This window comes from Nelumbo nucifera, chromosome 5 (genome assembly GCF_055504915.1).
Source record: "Nelumbo nucifera cultivar China Antique chromosome 5, China Antique-T2T, whole genome shotgun sequence".
Lineage (NCBI taxonomy): Eukaryota > Viridiplantae > Streptophyta > Magnoliopsida > Proteales > Nelumbonaceae > Nelumbo > Nelumbo nucifera.
This window is the reverse complement of record NC_142653.1, coordinates 28,357,346-28,377,482: the sequence shown is the minus strand read 5'-3', so window position 1 is coordinate 28,377,482 and position 20,137 is coordinate 28,357,346. Positions and strand designations below refer to the sequence as shown.

Sequence of the window (20,137 nt, the reverse complement as noted above, 5' to 3'; positions counted from 1 at the left end):
CCTCTCTCTCTCTCAAACACCCCCTCCCCAATAACAAAAGAAAGAAAATTCTTTTAACCCGTCATATTGTTCTATCTATTTATTAAACCCTTTTCTTGTCGGTACATATTATATTCTTCAGAAATTCCAATTTTTCTTTATTGTGCTGAAGATCCAAGAGCATGTTTTTGTTGCGTCAGTTAAAAAGAGTCAAAGACTTAGACGTCAATCTCCACCCCTTGATGCTACTATTATTTCATTAATTTATGACGACAACGATTTAATGAATTAATACGTACTTCGCCAAAAAAAAAAAAAAAGAAAGAATTAATGCATGCTTACTTCGTTACTTGTTGAATTAGTTAGGCCTACTACACTCCTTTAAAGTTTGAACTGCCACATTTTTTATAAGGTAGCCATTTGGACATTATTACTTCAGCAACAAAACTAATCCAGGATGAACTATACATATTGAATGCTGGCTTGAGGATCTTCCCGCACCAACCAATTCAATTACTGTATAATAGTAATTAGTTGAGAACCTATATGCTTAAACACTATTAATTAAACCAAGATCCGACGGCTGCAAAATCACTTATCAATGTTTTCTCCCATTTGAAAAGAATGACGTTCTATTCTTGTAATTTATCCTTTTCTAGATATTGGGTTAAGTAGGTATTACAATATATTATCAGCTAATCAACGTAATAGTCTGGATATAGTTTTCTTTTATTCTATTAGCTTTGTTCATTCTCATTTGTCAACTGCTCCTACTTCTACTCGTAATTAACCAGTTGCACCAGCTCCTCTATATAACCCTGTCAAGTTATTCCCACGTCCATCACTACCTAAAGACAAAGCGTCCTCTACTGCATTCATTCCAACCCAACATGGAGAGCCTCAAGCCTTGCAAAGCTAATTCCTTCCTCACTCTTCTCATCTTCTTTTCTTCCACTCTTCTTTGTGTACAAGCAGTGGCTCCCTCAGGAACAATTGAGAGGGCAGCAAGACAGCAACTTCTTGCGAGCATTCCTCCGGTTCATGAAGCAACTCCAACCAGCTCTGGTTCATCTCAGCTGTTCCTTACTTCCCCGTCGGGCAAATACTCTGCCTTCCTACTACGTCGTGAGACTTCTTTCGGTGCTGGAGGTTTTGGAAATGACTTCTGCTACATCCAAGTCCAAGATGAATCCGGCCAGAGCGTCTGGGAATCGGAGTGTGCTTCTGTGAGCAATGTCAACTCGTGCACTCTGGTTTTCTCTGATGCGGGTTTGGAGATCTTTGACGGCAGCCGTTCTTCATGGGATACTAACGCTGATGGGGAGCAGTTGGAGACACTGGAGATGCTGGACAAAGGTGACATGCAGATAAGGGACAAAGACGGGAATCTCATATGGAAGGCTAGCGATAACCCAATCTCTAATCAAAACTGTGGATCTATAGGTGCTCCTGGATTGGCTCCTGCTCTGCCTCCTTTCGCTAAGCCCATATCTAATGGCAATCTTCCTTTCGGTCAGTCTGCGAACAACCAAGGACAGAACTCTCAATTGGGTGACCAACAACAACTGGGTGACTCTCGACAGAATATTAACCAACCTTTCTCGGGCCTTAACCAGCTCGGCTCTCCTCTTGGCCAAACTTTTGGGGTTAACCAGCAGCAGCCCCTTATAGACAACACTCCTTTCAATAGCGCTTCTTCAAGGGAAGCACCACTCAAGTTTGGGGTTGCTTTGGTTACTATGATTACTATTCTGACTTATTTCGGATTCCTCCTCTGAGTTATCTTAGTGTGACGGATGACAGTCAATTGTGCATGACCGCTTATAGCTATGCTGTAATCAAACCCCTCCCCACCTCTTGTGTTCCTCTGTTTTCTATTAAAAAATAGTATGAAATTTGTTGTGAATTGGAATGATGAAATGGAAATGTATTAGTATTTATTATTATGGATGGTGTTCAAATTGTCCGAACCTTGTATGTCTTTCAAACATAATCATGTAATGCACTGCAATGCATCTTGGTTGCATCTTTATTGTTGTAAGTTGCACTTGTGCTGTCGTCTTTTCCTGTTTTGTGTAGCTCTTATGAGAAGTTCTCAACACAGACATTTTTCGATAGAAAACCTCTTATTTGGAGCAAGGAGTAGAGACAAGTCAGAAGTTCTCTTCGTAACAGTGTAGACACCTGATCTTTTGTGGGGCGCAAATTGGCTACCCAATTTGAAGAGTTTATACTGTTTTGGGTTTAACACTCCCTTTATCCGGGCTTGAGACCGTAGACAAGCTCACACCGGCAAAGTTTGTTTGACGAGAATATGCTTATGAAAATTTGAACAATTATAATTAAGTTTCCATAGATGTCCCTATTTTGAAAAATGTAAAATTTTAATTTCCACTTATCAGCTTATAAGTGATTTAGTTTTAGCCCCGTTTGGGAGGGTTTATGCATTTGGACTGAACTGTTAAAAAAAGCCCTCCATGTTGAGCATCCATGTTCCAGATAGGCTATTCATAGTAGCTTCATATTTTATATAGTCGCTCAAGAATGGCATTCAGAGCACTGATTTGGGCTTTAGGCTGTGTTTGCTGGTTGCAGTGCAAATTTATTTGCACTATTGCAAATGTATGGGAGTGCAAATGTAAAAATGCAATTTCTTTTTTAATTTTGTTTTGGATTTTACTTTATTCTGTTTCATGTCTTAATTTAATTTACTTGAAATGTACTGAAATCAAACAAAATAAGCTACAATTTGAAACAAGAATAGGTCAAAATTTACACTCTAATTATTTGCACTGCCAGTGCAAATTTATTTATATTGCAACCAAACACAGTCGTATGGATTTTCACCAAACACAGCTTCTTAGAGAAGCTCAGTAGGTAGTTTTATGAATCCCGACCTTTGAGACCGAGGTCTCTTCTGATAATAAAGCGTAAGCCTTGGCATGAGAAGATCATCATCATTGGCTAGAAGGTGCAGATTAGGGCTGCAAAGATATACATTTTAACAGTGTTTATGAGCCATCGTTGACGTGGATGGTCGGACCATTCAGCCCGAGAATCGTTTAGGCAACTAATTTCGTTTCACCCTTAACCTGGTCCTTGGCCAAAAAAACGTTCATTTGGTCAGTAGGTCATTGGCTTGGGCGGTCGAACCATCAATCCATCCATTCAATGGTTTTTGGTTGTTTTTTAACTATTTTTTAATTTTTTAAACTGAAACAAACCATTTATTTGAACCAAACGATCAAATCATTGACCAAAAAAGCCGGTGGCCATAATGATTCCAATTTTGAATCAGTTTTTAAAACCTTTTAATCATGAAATTTCATTCATCATGCAACCAGTGAATATATCTACTAAGCAACCAGTGAATATACTCCAATGAATATATCTACTAAGCCTTGACATTGCTTTGGCTTCCCTATCTAATATCCATGCTATATACTATAGCAGGGAGATGATTATACGGCCTTGTCTATGATTTTCATTAATTCCTTTTTTTTTTAATTGTAAAGTTCAATTCATACTATTAGGCAAGGTTTTTAAAACCGGATTGGACAAAGAATTGTTCTAGGTTTGGTCCCTAGGTTGAACGGTTCGACCATTTGGATTGAACAAACACCCCGTTCTAATAAAAAAATAAAAATAATAAATAAATAAAATAAAAAACAAAAAAATGCTTTTTTGATGCCATTTTTACTTATAAAGTTTTTCGTATTTTTCTTTTTGTTACACCTGTGAGTAGGGAGGTAAGGCTATGTATGGGGTCTCCTTGAAAGACAAAGGAAAGCCAAGAGCGAAGGGTAGGCTAAATGTTAGGGTGGATAAAGTGATAGAATGAAAATCTCGTTATGAGTTTAACCTCTATTTATAGGGAGAGATCTTGAAGTCCTGAAAGGAATGAGCTAAAAGTGTTTAATTCCCACTAGGGAAGTGAATATTAGATTCTGTGTCAGTTATCCGGGAACACTACTAGGGTTTCACCACATGTTTTATGAGATATTTCAAAGACGGGGTTTTCCTTCGTCTGAGGATTCTCATAATACACATGTGCTACTTCCTTTCGCAAGCCTCTTAGATTGACGTGGCGTGAGTGACATTAATACTTATCTCGCGTATCTTTTTTAATCCTACTGGACGTTTTGTTATGCGCGTTATTAGTGAAGCACATGTTTCTTTATTCATTCCTAACCTGCGATGAATTTGAGCTCATCGCAAGTGTGCAATGGCTTTGAGCTCATCACAAGTTTATGCGGTTTTTGAGGTCATCGTAGCTCGTTTCGGGCTTTGAATTCATTGCAAGTCTATGCAGGTTCTAAGCTCATCGCAGATGTATACCAAATTGTGAACTTGTCACAAACATTCCTGTAGCATTGGTTTGGCACCTTTTGTGCCCCATGGTCGTAACGATCAACAGATACCTACAACACCCATGTAGTCCTATGCATATGTAGGGGGCTCTCCTGCTATACCATATATATTAGAGCAAAGCCCTATCTTCCTATTATAGAAAGTGGTAAGTATATTTTAATTTAAAATTAATAAAATATATGTGAGTTAAAGTGGGGTGCTCATATTTTATCTCTTAATTTATCATTTCTTGATTCAATCGGCAAGTTAGCTCATGCCCTTCAATAACAAATCAAATGTAATTCTAGTTTTGTGTCTCAAATTATATATATATAAAACAGCATTGAGGCTTTGAAAATTGTCATATTGATTGGGCCTCATTCTTCTAGAAAATTAAAATGGCTAATTGTTTATTAATTCAAATCACACCCAATTTAGTGTCCTAAATCAAATAAGTAGACTCAGCATAAACGCTTAAAACCTTGATGCTTGGATAATGGTTTTCAACCGGGACATATATTATTCATAAAAAAAAAGACATACTTGAAACTAAGGTTTAAAATTTCGATACAATACGTCTCATGTGGGGCGTATCATATCGTATCTTTGAAAAATAAATACAGGATACGCATGAAAATCGGGCATCTTATCTTCTTTTCATGCATATTGGACCCGTATCAGGGGTGTATCAGTAGTGTATCGATGAAATATATGGCCAAAAACTGAAAAAAAAATAAAGGGAGAAAGCAAGCTTATTTTCTCTGAAATTAACCTTTTTTCACTCTTAAATGACTCTAAAATTCCAAATCTCATTCCTAGAGTGCTAGATTTGCAAAAAATTGCAAAACAAGTGTAAATCAATAATTTCTTTAAAGTTTTTTCAAATTCTGAAAAATATGGCAAAAATAGGTAATTTTTCAAATTTTTATAATATCTTGTGATTTCTTTATTTTCTTGAATATTTAAATTTATGTTGATCTATATTTCTTACATTCAAAATCACAATTTTTTCAAATTTTTGAAAATGTAATTTCTTCTATGCCTATAAAGACTAAATATATTTTAGATCTATGGATTTATCTATCATATCCATAGAGCAATTGAAATTTCTTCTTTAATATTTTTTTTGATTTTTTATACTTTTATAATTACAAAATAAATATTAATTAATTATATTTTATCATTTGATTACAACAATTAAATATATTATAATTTTATGTATGATCTATCATATCCACAGACCAATTGAAATTTATTCTTTAATAAATATTTTTTATTTTTATATTTTTAGAATTAAAAATTAATTAATTAATTACATTTTACCATTTGATCATAATGACTGAATATATTATAATTCTATGGATGATCTATCATATATACAAAGCAATTGAAATTTCTTTAAGAACTATTTTTTTGAATATATTATATAATGTTTATTTACTTTTTATAATTTTTAGAAATAAATAATAAATAATAATTATTACTTATATTTTCACTTAGAATTTGTGCCAATGCATGTTTTGTGGTTGGATAGAAGAGTTGGGTTTTCCCATCCCATGAAACATTAAAACTTAAGAATTATAATTTATAAATTATAATTAAGCATAGGATTTTTAATGAAATTATAATTAACTACAATAAGTTTCTTCATAAAACCATTAAAATATATTAATTTAATATATATATATATATCTAATTGAGGTCTTATATTTAGTGTTGTTGATATATTTTTATGATTTATTAAAATATTTATATTTCCAAACGTATCTTAGTTTTTTTCCGGTACACATACACATCCAACACATATCCCAATAAATCTCTTAAAATTGATTTTCAGATACACTTGACATTTCCTATACTTTGAACTTTACCTGAAACACCAAATTCTTTTGACTACCAAAGTATCTCTAGTTGCATGAAGAAAAAGGCCCAATCTACTCGAATTTTCGTACACTCCCCATGATAAGAATGGTGTCCTGTGATCTGTCAGAAGGAAGCAAACTGCTAAATTAAAGTTTAAAAAATTAAAACGAAAACCGGTGTCCACTAATTGACCAAAAAACAATAAAAAGAATGGAGCAAAAGTTCAAGTTGGTTGAACCTATTGTTGGATTAATCCAACCAATGTGCATTACTTTTATTATTTAAAACAATTTTACAGGTGGACGGTCCACCTCAAATGAAGTTTGGGATGGCCGGCCAGATGATGCTCACGAGGAAATTATAGGTACATAAGATTGGTTATGATCGATTCACTGGAATCAAAACTTCCTATTTGGAATGAGTAAGACTTAACAAATTAATATAAATAATCTTGTTTTAAATGTTGGTTTCAGTAGGTCTTAGCATATAAAAACATTGAAACACCTACCATATCATTTAAACAATGAACTGGATGTAGTTTCTTTCATTTTTCTCCTAATATGCGCTCACCGTCATCTGTCAACTGCTCCTACTACTAGTTTGAAGCCAGTTGAACCGGATTCTATATAATCCCGTGAAGACATCTACACGTCCATCACCACCTAAAGACACCTTCTCTCTTCTGTATTCATTCGGCATCCCAACTCAACAATGGAGAGCCACAAGCCCAACGAAGCCAATCTCTTCCTATGTTTCCTCATCTTCCTTTTTTCCTCTCTCCTCCTAGTGCAAGCCGCGACTCCTCCAGGAACAATCGAAAGGACAGCAAGACAGCAACTTCTTGCGAGTATTCCTCCGATTCATGAAGCAACTCCAACCTCTGGTTCATCTCAGCTGTTCCTTACTTCCCCGTCGGGCAAATACTCTGCCTTCCTACTACGTCGTGAGACTTCTTTCGGTGCTGGAGGTTTTGGAAATGACTTCTGCTACATCCAAGTCCAGGATGAATCCGGCCAGAGCGTCTGGGAATCGGAGTGTGCTTCTGTGAGCAATGTCAACTCGTGCACTCTGGTTTTCTCTGATGCAGGTTTGGAGATCTTTGACGGCAGCCGTTCTTCATGGGATACTAACGCTGATGGGGAGCAGTTGGAGACACTGGAGATGCTGGACAAAGGTGACATGCAGATAAGGGATAAAGACGGGAATCTCATATGGAAGGCTAGCGATAACCCAATCTCTAATCAGAACTGTGGATCTATAGGTGCTCCCGGATTGGCTCCTGCTCTGCCTCCTTTCGCTAAGCCCATATCTAATGGTAATCTTCATTTCGGTCAGTCTGCGAACAACCAAGGACAGAACTCTCAATTGGGTGACCAACAACCGCTGGAGCAATTGGGTGATCACCTAAACCACCAGCCTTACTCTGCTCCGAACCAACCCTTTGGAGCTAACCAGCAGCAGCAGCAACAGCAACCTCTTATAGATAATACTCCTTTCGATAGTGGTTCTTCAAGGATTCGCTTTACTTTGATTCCACTGCTCACTCTGATGACTTGCTTTGGTTTTATCCTCTGAGCTATCCCAGTGTCATGGATTATCGCTTCACGATTGTGCTCTCCCTCCCTCTCACCGTTTTTCTCTATCTTTTCCTTTTTTTTTTCTTTTTCTGAAATGAATTTTATTTTGTGTTGGTTGCTTTCTATTTGGAAAACGAAAAATTGTGCTAAATTCAATTCCGTGTAACGGAAAGTTGTAATGCAGATTGGTAAAGATTTTTTTCCTTCCTTCTTTTTTTGTTTATGTGCACGGTGGTAATTAAAGTTGTGTTTCGATTTTTTTTTGGTAGAAAAAGGTTGAGTTTTGCTTTTGATAGCTCTTTGTTCCAAGTTCCAACTTCCGCGCTGTGGAAACGGGTCGGGAATCGGGATGGGATGTTAGTCTTTTTATGGTTTATGCAATAATAAAGTCATTTTGTTTCACTTGATATCCAAACAAGGATCTAATCCCACGAGCAGTACTGTCTGATTGTCCAAGTCCGAGTTTGAAATTCAATTCATTTAATCCGGATTTGGACCTCAAAAAATCAGATCCGTTTATAATACTAGAATGGATCTGAATCAACTCAATCCCAATCCGATTGAGATGCAAGTCCGATAATTTATATAAAAAAATTAAAAATAGTATATCTTCAAAGCTGGTTTCAATATCATTTTTTCATTAAAGGCTCATAAGCCCATGCCGTAATTTATTTTATTAGTAAGGACCCTGTGATGCACGGAATTTTTTTTTAAACAAAGTTAAAGTTCATTGAGCTGCACGTCATTCACATTTCTAATTAATTTAGCCATAGTGATCCAAGTTCAACTGAAGCATTATTTTTCGGGTGATGTATAAGACTGAAATTTACGTGGGCCCAACTCAAGTTGACAATACTCAAGCTGTTGCATGGGTTGGGCATGCCTTTTTTTAGCTCAAAATTTTGCTTTCTAAACTTGGGTTGAGGCCTCAGGCATCTCAAGCCTAAGCCAATCCAGCGCAGCCCAACCCATGTCCACCTAAACAAATAGATATGTATGCATTTTGTTTATATATATCATTTTTCTAATTGTATATATACATGCATATATATTAATTATATATATATGGATTTGCTAACAAGGGTCCATTTGGTTTGCAATCAAAATCAAAATCGGAATTGAAGCCCAATTAATGTCAATTGTTTCATTTAGAAACCAGAATTAGAATCAATCAGGATTTTTAATTTTGCCTGGAATTAGAACTTAATTCCATGGGATGAAGAGACCTAGCAAATGAAAATGAGGAAAAAGAACAATGTTGGAAAATGTGGGTCCATAAGTAGAGATGATTGGTAGTGGACTTACCTAGTCAGAGTTTGAAGCTTCAACCATTGGAGGAGGGGACCCTAGAAAGATGGAAGGAAGGTGGGTTGGCATCAAGTAAACAGAAAGAGGGTTTGGGGTTTTTACCTGAATGGGATAGGTTGCACATGACTACCCTATATAAATGTAAAACAACAATAAGAAAATGTTATAACATTTTTATTAATTAATAGTAATTTTTGTTAATTTTATATTGTTATTTTGCTATGTTACCCGTACGTTTATGTTATTTATGCTTATATGTTTTGTCATTTTTATTTAATTTTATATTATCTTTTCAGTTAATTTTTAGTTAATTAACACAATTAAGTTTATGACTTTTCTGTTATTATTTTTTTATTAATTTATTTTTCTGTTAATTAATACAATTAATTTTCTAATATGATTTTGCCATTAATTTTTCCATTAACAATTATAATTAATTAATACTAATTTCTGCTAATATTTTTATGTTACTAATTGATTTTAGTCATCTTCACTAATTGTTAATAAATAAATTTAAGAGTTTCTAATTTTCAAATGTATTAGAGGTTGGAGGGGTATGGGTTACAACTATAAATTAATAGTAAATTATGTTTCTATTTTAATTTTTATGTTATTATTGTGGACCATTATTGGTCTATTCTTATTAATAAATAGGGGACTAGGGGTTAACAAATGGATCCATAAGAGTGTAATGTGGGGACACATAATTGTGGACAATGAATTTCAATACGTTTTGTTATTGTTGAAAGAGTGATGCTAATGCAAACTGGGGACACATAAGAGTGTAATGTGGTTTTCCAAATATTGGAAAACAAAATCTTCGTAAGGGGCATGATGGAGGAGGTAACGAAAATGATGAAAAGGGAGAGAGGATCATGCTGAGGTGACAAGTTGAAAGAGTTAGAGTTAAAGAAGAGAACAAGAGAGCCAGAGAGGCATTTTAGAAACATAGGGTTGTGGAAGAAGAGAAAAGGAGAAGCCATTTGATGTAGCCAACTTTACTTTAATATATGCTAATAGGTTAATGGTATATTATTCAATTCGCAGTTCAATTAATGGTATATCTGAATCCGATCTGAGTCCCATTAAGATACAATGGGCAAAATCTTATTCGTGTTAAAATATTAATAGGGTCAGATTCTATGTAAATCTGATTCCAAATGCAAATGGACCCATATCCAAATAAAATTCACTTATAAAGGAAACAAACAGTCACAAAAACAGAACGACAAACCAAGAACTCTCTATCAAGCGTGGTCCACAAAAGGAACTCATGATCCAGCTAACCATGCCCATACCACCATACGGAAGGCCAAAAGGCCATAACTAGGGGGCCTTCTGGGCTGTGCTATAACAAGCACTTATATTGTAGATTTGTGATTTCCTTTTTGTTGGGCAATAGCCCGATTGAACTTGGCCCGATAACTAGGTTGGAATTTGGAAAGAGGCGGAATTCGTAATCAGCAAAAGACGCACTTGACTGTATGGCAATCGGGCCACACTTCTAAAACACTTTCTGTACTCGTAACCTTGTATGCCGTCAGTCATGGCAGATGTTCCCAATTCAGGTTGGATTTCCAATTGATCATGTGGGTCAACTAATTGTTTTGTGGCCATATATGTTCAGACCCCTCCTCTCTTTGGGATGGATTGTGGGAGGAGACGATTTCATTTAGTATTATAGTTAAAAGTCTACTACATCTGAAATATGAAAAGAGTTTATAGGACAGGAACATATTTAATTAGACTCCCATGTTGAAGTTGTTGATCAATTTAGATACGTAGTATATATCGTCTTTGAAATCAGAGACATTCTTGCCATTTAAAAATTTTTACGTTAGAGAAAATATATTGACCCAAACCCCATATATGCTCCTCACAAATGGGCGCCACCGTGCATTAAGAACATTGGGAGATGTTCCCATGCACAATGCATGGTAGGATGCGCATGTGAGGCGCCAGGTGTGAGGAGCAGATCAGGTCTCGTTTAAATTATGGTAACATCCCTCAATTAGCACAAACCTATACAAACTAGTGAGGTGGACGTTCAAACCCACTTGCCACTTACTGGGGCATTGATTAAGTTGTGGCTTGTGGGCCAATGGTCCATCTGGCTAGGGCTGCACCTTGAGCTAGGTTATCCAGGACTCCTTCAACTTTTGCCAACCAAACCCAATTCTACCATTGCTGTTGTGTATGACAAATCACACTACATACCACCATATTAATTTTTCTCAACTCTGCCTTAACCATAACACATGTCATTAGTGATTTTCATTTTATAGCTTTTATAATTGCTGATTTTATGATCTTAGATGATAGGTAGAAATTCTTTCATAATTCATAATGGATTTTAACTATATGAAGCATTTCACTTTTCATTAATGCACTAAAAAACAAACAAAAACATCAAACAAACAAATGCAAACAGGATATAGGATCAACATATGGTCACATAAATTCAATTAATTTGAGAGATTTTATGAAATTTTAAGATGGGAGAGAAGTAAGGTTCTGAAATTTACGATCTTTTTTTTATACATAGGTTGAGGAATTAAAGATTGGTAAGGTTACGTTAACTAGGTAAGTTTAGAAGTTCGGGGTTCAGAGAACCTCGAATTAGGGGAGGGTTGAACTCAAGTCAACCTAACCCCTATCCCGGCCCAATTTGAACCGTTAACAGTTTAGATGAACTGAAAGATGCATCTGAAGAGGTTCCTTAAGCTGGTGTTTGGAAATGCCATTTCTTCATACAACTACTAAACCACCTCAGTATAAGCCTGTAAGGCATGCCTTCCGGTACAAGGCCTGATGCATGATTATTCATTTCTTCGAAAACATTTTCTTAGAAGCCTGGATGTGTGGTGTGAAAAATCACCCTTTTTAGTGTTTCTCATTTTTCAACTAACGTGGTACTGAAAAAACGTCTACAGAACGGCGATGGTACCTACCACATGGTAAGAATTAAGAAAGAAAACGGCACAACAATCCAGCAATGTTTGCTCAATTGGCTGGATGAGCAAATGATTGAAGGTCATGTGAAATTGGGATTTGGGAACTACGAGTTTGAACTGTGAGCAACATTAAGAATCCTTAAACATGAATCAACTAAGGATTGTGGTTGGTATGTATAATGTAAGACAACCAGACGGAGACAGGCAATTCTCCACTCATCGAAAGATACACGAAATGAACTTGACGATGGATCACCTCAGCTATTCAGATTCTATATACATCCATTTAGTATTGATTTAAGGACTCCAGTGGAGGCTTGGGATATTTAAGACATTTTGATGGTTGAGATATTTTAAAATCATACTGGCTTTCTGATCTATATATGCATGTAGATCTATGGGACCTTGGCCCATTCGAGTTTGAATTGAATTTTACATGCATATTTAGATCAGAAAACCAGCATGATTTTAAAATCTCAACCATCAAAATGGCTCAAGTATCCAAAGACTTGTTTAATTCAAGCAAAAAAAAACTATTTTACCACATTGACCTTTAATCCAACAGATGGCATGCATCCAAAACGTACCGATTTTTTTGTAGAAATTACTGAGACCATACATCTCTCTAAAATACGAGGTTTTGTTGTTTGCAAATCTTCGGACAAAACAGTCACCCTCTAAAATCCCAGGAATGCCGTGAAAAAGAACGTCTAGGTCGTGATAATAATCCCTAAAATGAATAACGACTGAGTTTAAAAAACAGGGCAAGAGATTAAACCCTAAAATGAATGACATGAATGATGCTGAGCTTAAAAAAACAAGCCAAGAGAATAAACCCTAAAATGAATGACAGACGTGCCGTGGGCCTAGGATCTAATGGTAATTATAACCCACCTTTCCATTCCTGATACAACCCTCATCGGTGAAGTGGAGAGTTTGAAAAGGGAAAAGAGAAATTTGTCAGAAGATAGGGATCAGATTGGTATATGTTGGAGTGCCCATAGTGTCGTAACCAGGCTTGGGGTGGACACTCCTCTCGCAAAGAATGGCGAGATTTGACCACTCATCACTTCCCGTTTGCTGCCTGAAGGATCATGGCCACCAACTCGTGGGTTCACCTATTTATAAGACCTCTACTGACGCAGCTTTTTCATTCCTAGCGATGTGGGACTTTCTGTTCTTATTTTCGAAACTTCCTAATTCAGTAGTTTCCCACTTCCCGGTTTACTTGAACCATTCGGCCGACGGGCCGAGCCACAAGTAAAGTGCAAAATGCTTTGTGTCTTGGAAGGTAGCAGCATTGTTGTTTGTTTTTTTAGTGCAGTAATGAAAGCGCTCGTCCTTTAAGCTTAAGTCGTTTATTTTGTTAAGGGAACACTTAATTACAACTGGAGATTGATGGGATGTATCGATATTTCACTAACAAGGCCATAACCCTCCTATAATTGTACAGGAAATCGGAAATTAACATCAAGCGATGTATTTACTTACACCTGCAATCTCTGTTTTTTTCTTTTGGCTATGTTTGGTTTGAAGGAAAAGATAGGGAAAAAATAGAAAACCCTATATAAGGTTTGTAAGGGTTTTCTATTTTTTCTTTCGAACAAATTTGATTGCAGAGCAAATTTGTTTGTACTAGTATAAATACATAGGAGTATAAATGTAAAAAAATGCAAATTCTTATTTAATTTTGTTTTAGATTTTATTTTATTCTGTTTCATGTCTTAATTAATAAGCTAAAATTTGAAACAAAAATAAGTTAGAATTTACATTCAAAACTTTTGCACTGTCATGTTCTGCATCAATGCAAATTTATTTGCATTGCAACCAATGCACCCAACATAGCTTTAGGCTCGGTTTGAAAAGAATAAATATATACAAACCAATACAGAGTACAAGGCTTTGCTCTCTACATATTTGCATTTATATTCCTTCCGAACTGAGCCTTGTGTAAAAGGTTTGAACTTTATAATCAGAGCCCTACTTGAACAAAGACATTGCTAGCTGTTCGTATTCCGATAAACCTATAACCATGTCTGCTTTCCGTTGGGGTTAACAAGCTCAATTTATTTTAAAATCAATGTTTTTAAAATGATTAAAAAAACTTTTTTCCTCTGGTTGATAGTAGTTCAGTTGTCTGATTCAAATGGTAAAATAAAGAATGCCAAATATATTGAAAAATGATATATTTCTAATATTATAAATTCATCAAATCAAACAAAAATAAGTATGAAAAATGAAGATTGTTGTTATTAATGATGAAAATGACAAAAAATACAAAATAATAAAAGAATGAGAGAATCGATATCTAATTTATAACCCATTTACTTAGTCAAACAATTCATCAATTTGTTTGCCTGAGTCATGTAGTCATTGTTTTCAAGGCCCCATTCATTTTTACTTATCTAAGTATGTTTATCTAGGCAAGTGTTTCCCATGTTTCACTTATCCCGTAGGATTGCAAATGGATCATGTTGGATTCGATAAAGGATATATTTGATCCAATCCAATAAAAAATCTGACTGATTCGAATCCAATAAGAATCCCTTGGATTTTGAAGAGTATGATTCAAATTCAAATTCAAATGTCTTATCGGATATTCAATTTGATTAGAATTGTAATAAAGAAATTTTATGATTGAATATAAATAATGTATAATATATAATTATATAAATAATATACAACATATAAATATTTCATAACTAATGGATTGGATCGAGTAGTCGTGGCGGATTAGATTGGGGTATATCCAAATTCAATCCATTAACTAAATGGATCAACTTTTCCAATCCAATCTGACTTATTAGGATCAAGAAAGGTATCGAAATTTGGTTCTTATCAAATCAGATTCAGATTTGAATTGGTTCTGATCCAATTTATTTGTAGTCCTATTGCCTAGGTGAGTCATGTTCCAGCATTTTTGAGAAATACACGTTACCCAAGTAAAGAGAAAGGCAGGAGGGAGAGTGTATTATCGACGTGCGGGTAAATTATTTACCCACCTTCTATGAGGGTATTAAGCACCTGGGTAATTGATAATCTCTGGTATCCTGGCTTACTATAGGACCCAATATAGTGGCATAAGAATGCAAAGATTTGAATTGTTCATTTGACCCAAGGTTCAAAGTACCGATCCGTATCATTTTGGGAGTTCCCTGATATACTCTTACAGAGGGTATATCGCGATTCTAACCGGTTCAGGGGGTAGAGGAGCCTTAAACCGGCCCTCCTGAACTGTTTTTGAAAAAAAAATTAAAAAAATATTATCAATATCGCCCGATATGCCCCTATCAATGTATCAAATGTATCAATATTTAAAACCTTGATTTGACCAACTTAACCCCTGCTAAATACTGGCAACAAACGGGGCCAAAGTATAAATGGTTTCAAAGTTTAACAACGTGAAAACCTGGTTGGATAATGGATTGACTGGTCTAACTAGATGTTTCAACCATGAGCTTAAAACATTGATTTTAGGGTAAAAACTAAAACCACCCTTGATATTTCAACATCTCATTCGTTAACAATCCATGTTTGACATTACATGCTACTAATTAATTTTTATTTAAAACCCCAATTTTGCCCCTTTATTGTTTTTTGGCCATGACCGAGAAAATAACTCAAAACTATGGATACACAGAACAGATAGATCCATTGGCTTAATTAATACATACAAGCAAGACAACAGAGATATACAACTAGAACCTAGAAAAAAAAATGAAAGATAACATAAACACTTGGGATGGGGGGAGGGGAGGATCAGCTGCCTTGCCTAAAGAAAATCAACCCCATCCAAGCGGCATGGTGGGCTGCCACTCTTTTCAAAGCGTCAAGGGAAATGATACGTACTAAACATCCATCTGAACAGACTGAACTGGTCTCTTCGGCATTCAGCCAATAAACAACACATGTTTCTGTCAATATTCTAAACGCTGAGAATGCAGTTCATGTGCAATGATGATGGTTCAAAACCCCACACCATGTCTCAATAGTCCAAATCTTCTTGTTCAGGGTGTGCTTCTTTTCAATCATATTCTATCTCTTCTAATTCTGTAATTTATGTGTTTTGAGCCTTTTATTTGATTTCGGCAACGAACATGATATGGCTTTGAGTTTGGATTTAAACGAATATGATATATTTTTTATCTTGATGAATGATACTGGTGGAGGTTATCGAGCTTCAGCTGAGGCCATTTGGGATACGTTTACGTTAGAATTTATGGACGGGTATAAGACATATTTCTTTCTCTCTTACGTCTGTTTATTTTTCGGTAAGTTATATATTCGGGTAAATGCAGTTATTCAGGTAAGTCTTTATGGAAAAGACTCATCTGGGTAAGTGTATTTACTCATTTTCTTTTATCTCCCGTGTAAATAAGGCAATGACCAGTTCCGATCATGTAAACACAAGCATGCTTAATTAACACTTGAAATTTTTTTGACACCTGTCCCTTAAAATACCTTAGTGGCTTAGCCCACCCTTGAAAAATATTAAAACCCATTTTTGACAGCTGTCAAAGTATTTATCAAGTGCTCATTTAACATGCTTACTTATGTTGTACCTAGTCCCGTTTTTTATTCACCTAGGAGATGGGTATCACTTACATACCCAGGAAAATAAACTTTTCTTGGTCCCCACATAAATCTGAAAAAGGAATATGGGCTTCTAGGTCAATGGAAGTTAAAATCCAAAAAAAAATGCTCCCTTATGGGTTTATTAGATTTTCTTCTGGTTGTATTGTAAAAGTCAGCAAGTCTCAATAACATCTAGGGGTGAGCAAATGGGTTGGTTTTATCCTCGAACCAACCTTGAACTGACCTTATCCAATTTGCTACAAGGTAGGGTTTGGTTCTAAATTCTTGGAACCGATCCCTACCTAGGCCAGATTTAGGGTCTAGGGGTTTACCCTACCCAACTGACCTAATGAGTAGACCTTGATTAGCCTTACTGGAATCAACCTTGGTGGAATTGGCCTTGGAGTCAAACTTGCCTTGAAATAACTCCAAAATACTTTTGATGATGTGGAGATTTGAATCCAAGCACTCGTGGTTACAAAAGGCATGGTTTCACTTAACCATTAAGTTACGTAAGACTATGTTTGGTTTGAAGGAAAAGATAGGGAAAGGCAATGGAACCTATACAAATTTGTAAAGGATTCCTTACCTTTCCCTACTTTTTCCTTCAAACCAAACACAGCCTAAGTGATTTGATCATTTATTTTTATTTTAATATTTGAATGTATATAATAAGCAATATAAAAGGTAATATTTACAAGATTTAAATTATAATGATAAGTTTTGAATCATATATTAATATATTATGATAATTTACATATTAAATTACTCAATTTAATCAACAAAGATAATATATAATTTTATACTATCTATATATTATATAACATGTTTCATATTGTATTTATTGAAGACCTCGGAATCGCCAAGACTAAACTTGACCTTCATAAGATTGATTCCCGTTTCAAAAACAAAACCCTAGCTATAAAGTGGATTCCAGGTTCTACCATCAAAGTAAACTGAACTGGCCCATTAACATCACAACTATATCGGTAGTGTGCCATTATTTCCCAGTCCAAAATATCTTGTACTAATACTACATAAGACTACTGAACAGTTTTTACATTCAATTCCAAAAGGTCTCCTTCCTTTGCAAAAAAGAATGCAGAAGATATATAAGCTGCGTTTGTTTGTAATGCAAACACAAATATGTACTTACATATTTACGCATTTTTGGGTTCATGAATGCAAATATGGTTCAAATTTTAAACTATTTTTGCATTCATCCTATTTGTTTGAAATCGGTGCAAAAGTGTGGGCCCATCATTAAATGCTCCAACTATCTTATGCTCCAAATTTCTCAACTTTGATCAAAACGTTAATTATCAAATGAATACATAATTGTATCCAAAAAATAGGTACAATAATATTCTTTTTTTAGAGTACAAAAATGTTAGAAAATATATTTTTACTCTGATAATCATTATTTTTTTATATTTCAAATAAATGTTCGCAAATGCAAACCGGAATGCATAAATGCCCCAGTTCAGCGTTTGTATCAAACAAACGGAGCCATAGTAATATTTGGAGCTGTTTCATTCATTGCATTCTTTTCTTTCTTCGCTTTGTCATCTCCACCTTTAAACTACAGAGGCAGTCCTTGGGAATTCCTTATCGTCTTTATGTCACCTTTCTCATTCCAAAAAGGCCCCTTTCTTCTCTGTGTCATCTTCGATTCTTGTTGATCGTTGTTATTATCACTCGTCATGTGATTATCTAGCTGTCAAATACTTAATAACCGAGAGGTGGCTCAGTTGGTGTTTGATATGTTTGTCTCAGCAGAGATGCTGATTCGAGTCTCCTAACCATCGACTTTGAAGGAGAGTTATGTGTGATGTTATGCTATTCCCCAAAAAAGAGAATGAATTACGGCCCCGATGGGGATCCAGGTGTACGTATAAGAAACTTCATTCTGCTCCTTATCGTCTGAAATGTAATAAAAAAGGCTAGGCAATCTAAGTGACCACAAGGTGCCAACTGCCAAGCCTCTTCTCATGCTAGTAAATTTTGCCTCTCTTCTGCAATTGTAACCCTTCTCATGCTGCCACACTGCTGCTAGATTCATTCCACTGTTTTGAATTTTTGAAGAATTAATAAGGGTAAAAGAGAGTTAATTACGAGAAACATCAAGGGGATTTAAGTTTTTTATCCATATAAACTGCTAATCACCCTGTTCTTTGGGCACCCAATAATTTTAGCATTGAGGAGCTGATTCAACCTTAGAAATATTTTGAACTGTATTAGATATGCCTATTTTAATTTTAGCTTGTGAATGTTTTGAGCATTAGTAAATGAAAAGTATAATTTATCCAAAATAAAGACACGACAATGAAGAAATAATTAAATAAAATGTTTGTTCATTTTTCTAAAAGTAACACTATTGGAAAATTCATCTATAGAGGCGGTCATAACTGCCTCTAAAAGCTTAAAAAATGCCTTTAAAGGTTATAGGAGGCGACTAGGTAAGTGCCTCTAAAAGCCCTGTCGCTAAATGTTTTAGAGACGCTTGGTTGAGCATAAATCCACCTCTAAATTGGACTTTTAGAGGCACATACGACTGCCTCTATTGCAGTGACGCTAAAAGTCCTGTATAGAGGCAGTTAAAAGTGCCTCTAAAAGTTCAATTTAGAGGCGCATTTGAACGCCTCTAAATGATTTTGTGGCAATTTTATGTGCCTCTAAAAGAAATCTAAGAAAAGGAAAAATTTGTATGCTTTAATATTTAGAGGCACTTTTGGCCGCCTCTAAAAAGGTTCCAAATTAAAAAAAAAAAAGTGCAATATATTGTGAATATTGCTACATAAAATTTCCAATTAATATGAAAATATATTCAATCAAAACATAAAACCTATATAAAAATATATATAAAATCCAAAAAGATACACGTTATCCATAAAATTCCAATTGACTTCCATCATCATTCTAAGAACAAAAAAAAAAAAAAAACACAACATTCAGCCCTCATTATATTCATTCTTCCTTGAGTAGGTGTCTTCTTTTTTTAACAACCTACAAATCAAATATAGAGTAGTCTAAAAGAAATTCCTTTTAACATCTTAAAAAAATAAGCTCTTTGTAATCTTCATCCAATCCTTTCTTCCTCTACAACATGCAAAGAAAAGTTAAAGAATCATGAGTGCACACAATTTTCTATACTTTATGTGGTGTCACAATTTTCTATAGAATAATTTGTATCAAAACTCATGGGTGCACACAAAAAAGTTAAAGAATCAGTAATTCTGTGAAATTTTTGTTTGTTTAAAACTCTTGGAGTTAATTTGTAGTTGGAGGTGTTTTCCTTTCTCAAAGAAGCCTCATTATTGCTTGGAATTACCCCTCCCCCAATTCATTGTTTGTTTGTTTTTCACTCTAAAATCAAGGCAGCACGCAATCACTCTCTTTCGATAACTCCTATACCATGGTAATGAAAACCATAATGGTTGTTACAAGAAGTTATCCCTTCTTAGATTTCAATGTAAAATATAAACTAAAAAATGATAAATGGGAAGAATGATTTATTAAAAGTTTTTATGG

The 20,137-nt window shown here is 35.0% G+C and overlaps 2 protein-coding genes and 1 non-coding gene across 3 annotated transcripts; 2 read left to right on the top strand and 1 right to left on the bottom strand.

The window, feature by feature from the left end:
* The first annotated feature begins 869 nt into the window (after nt 1-869).
* On the top strand, nt 870-1,757 carry LOC104607594 (uncharacterized). Its single transcript, XM_019199472.2, has one exon. It carries the CDS (start codon nt 870-872, stop codon nt 1,755-1,757), a length of 888 nt encoding a protein of 295 aa, XP_019055017.1.
* Nucleotides 1,758-6,903: 5,146 nt separating this feature from the next.
* Nucleotides 6,904-7,767, top strand: LOC109115433 (uncharacterized). Its single transcript, XM_019199467.1, has one exon. The coding sequence runs from the start codon at nt 6,904-6,906 to the stop codon at nt 7,765-7,767; it is 864 nt and encodes a 287-aa protein (XP_019055012.1).
* A 5,234-nt stretch (nt 7,768-13,001) lies between these two features.
* LOC104607593 (small nucleolar RNA Z279/snoR105/snoR108) lies at nt 13,002-13,106 on the bottom strand. Its single transcript, XR_736986.3, has one exon. It is a non-coding gene; the product is annotated as a small nucleolar RNA Z279/snoR105/snoR108 (small nucleolar RNA).
* Between the last annotated feature and the right edge of the window lie 7,031 nt (nt 13,107-20,137).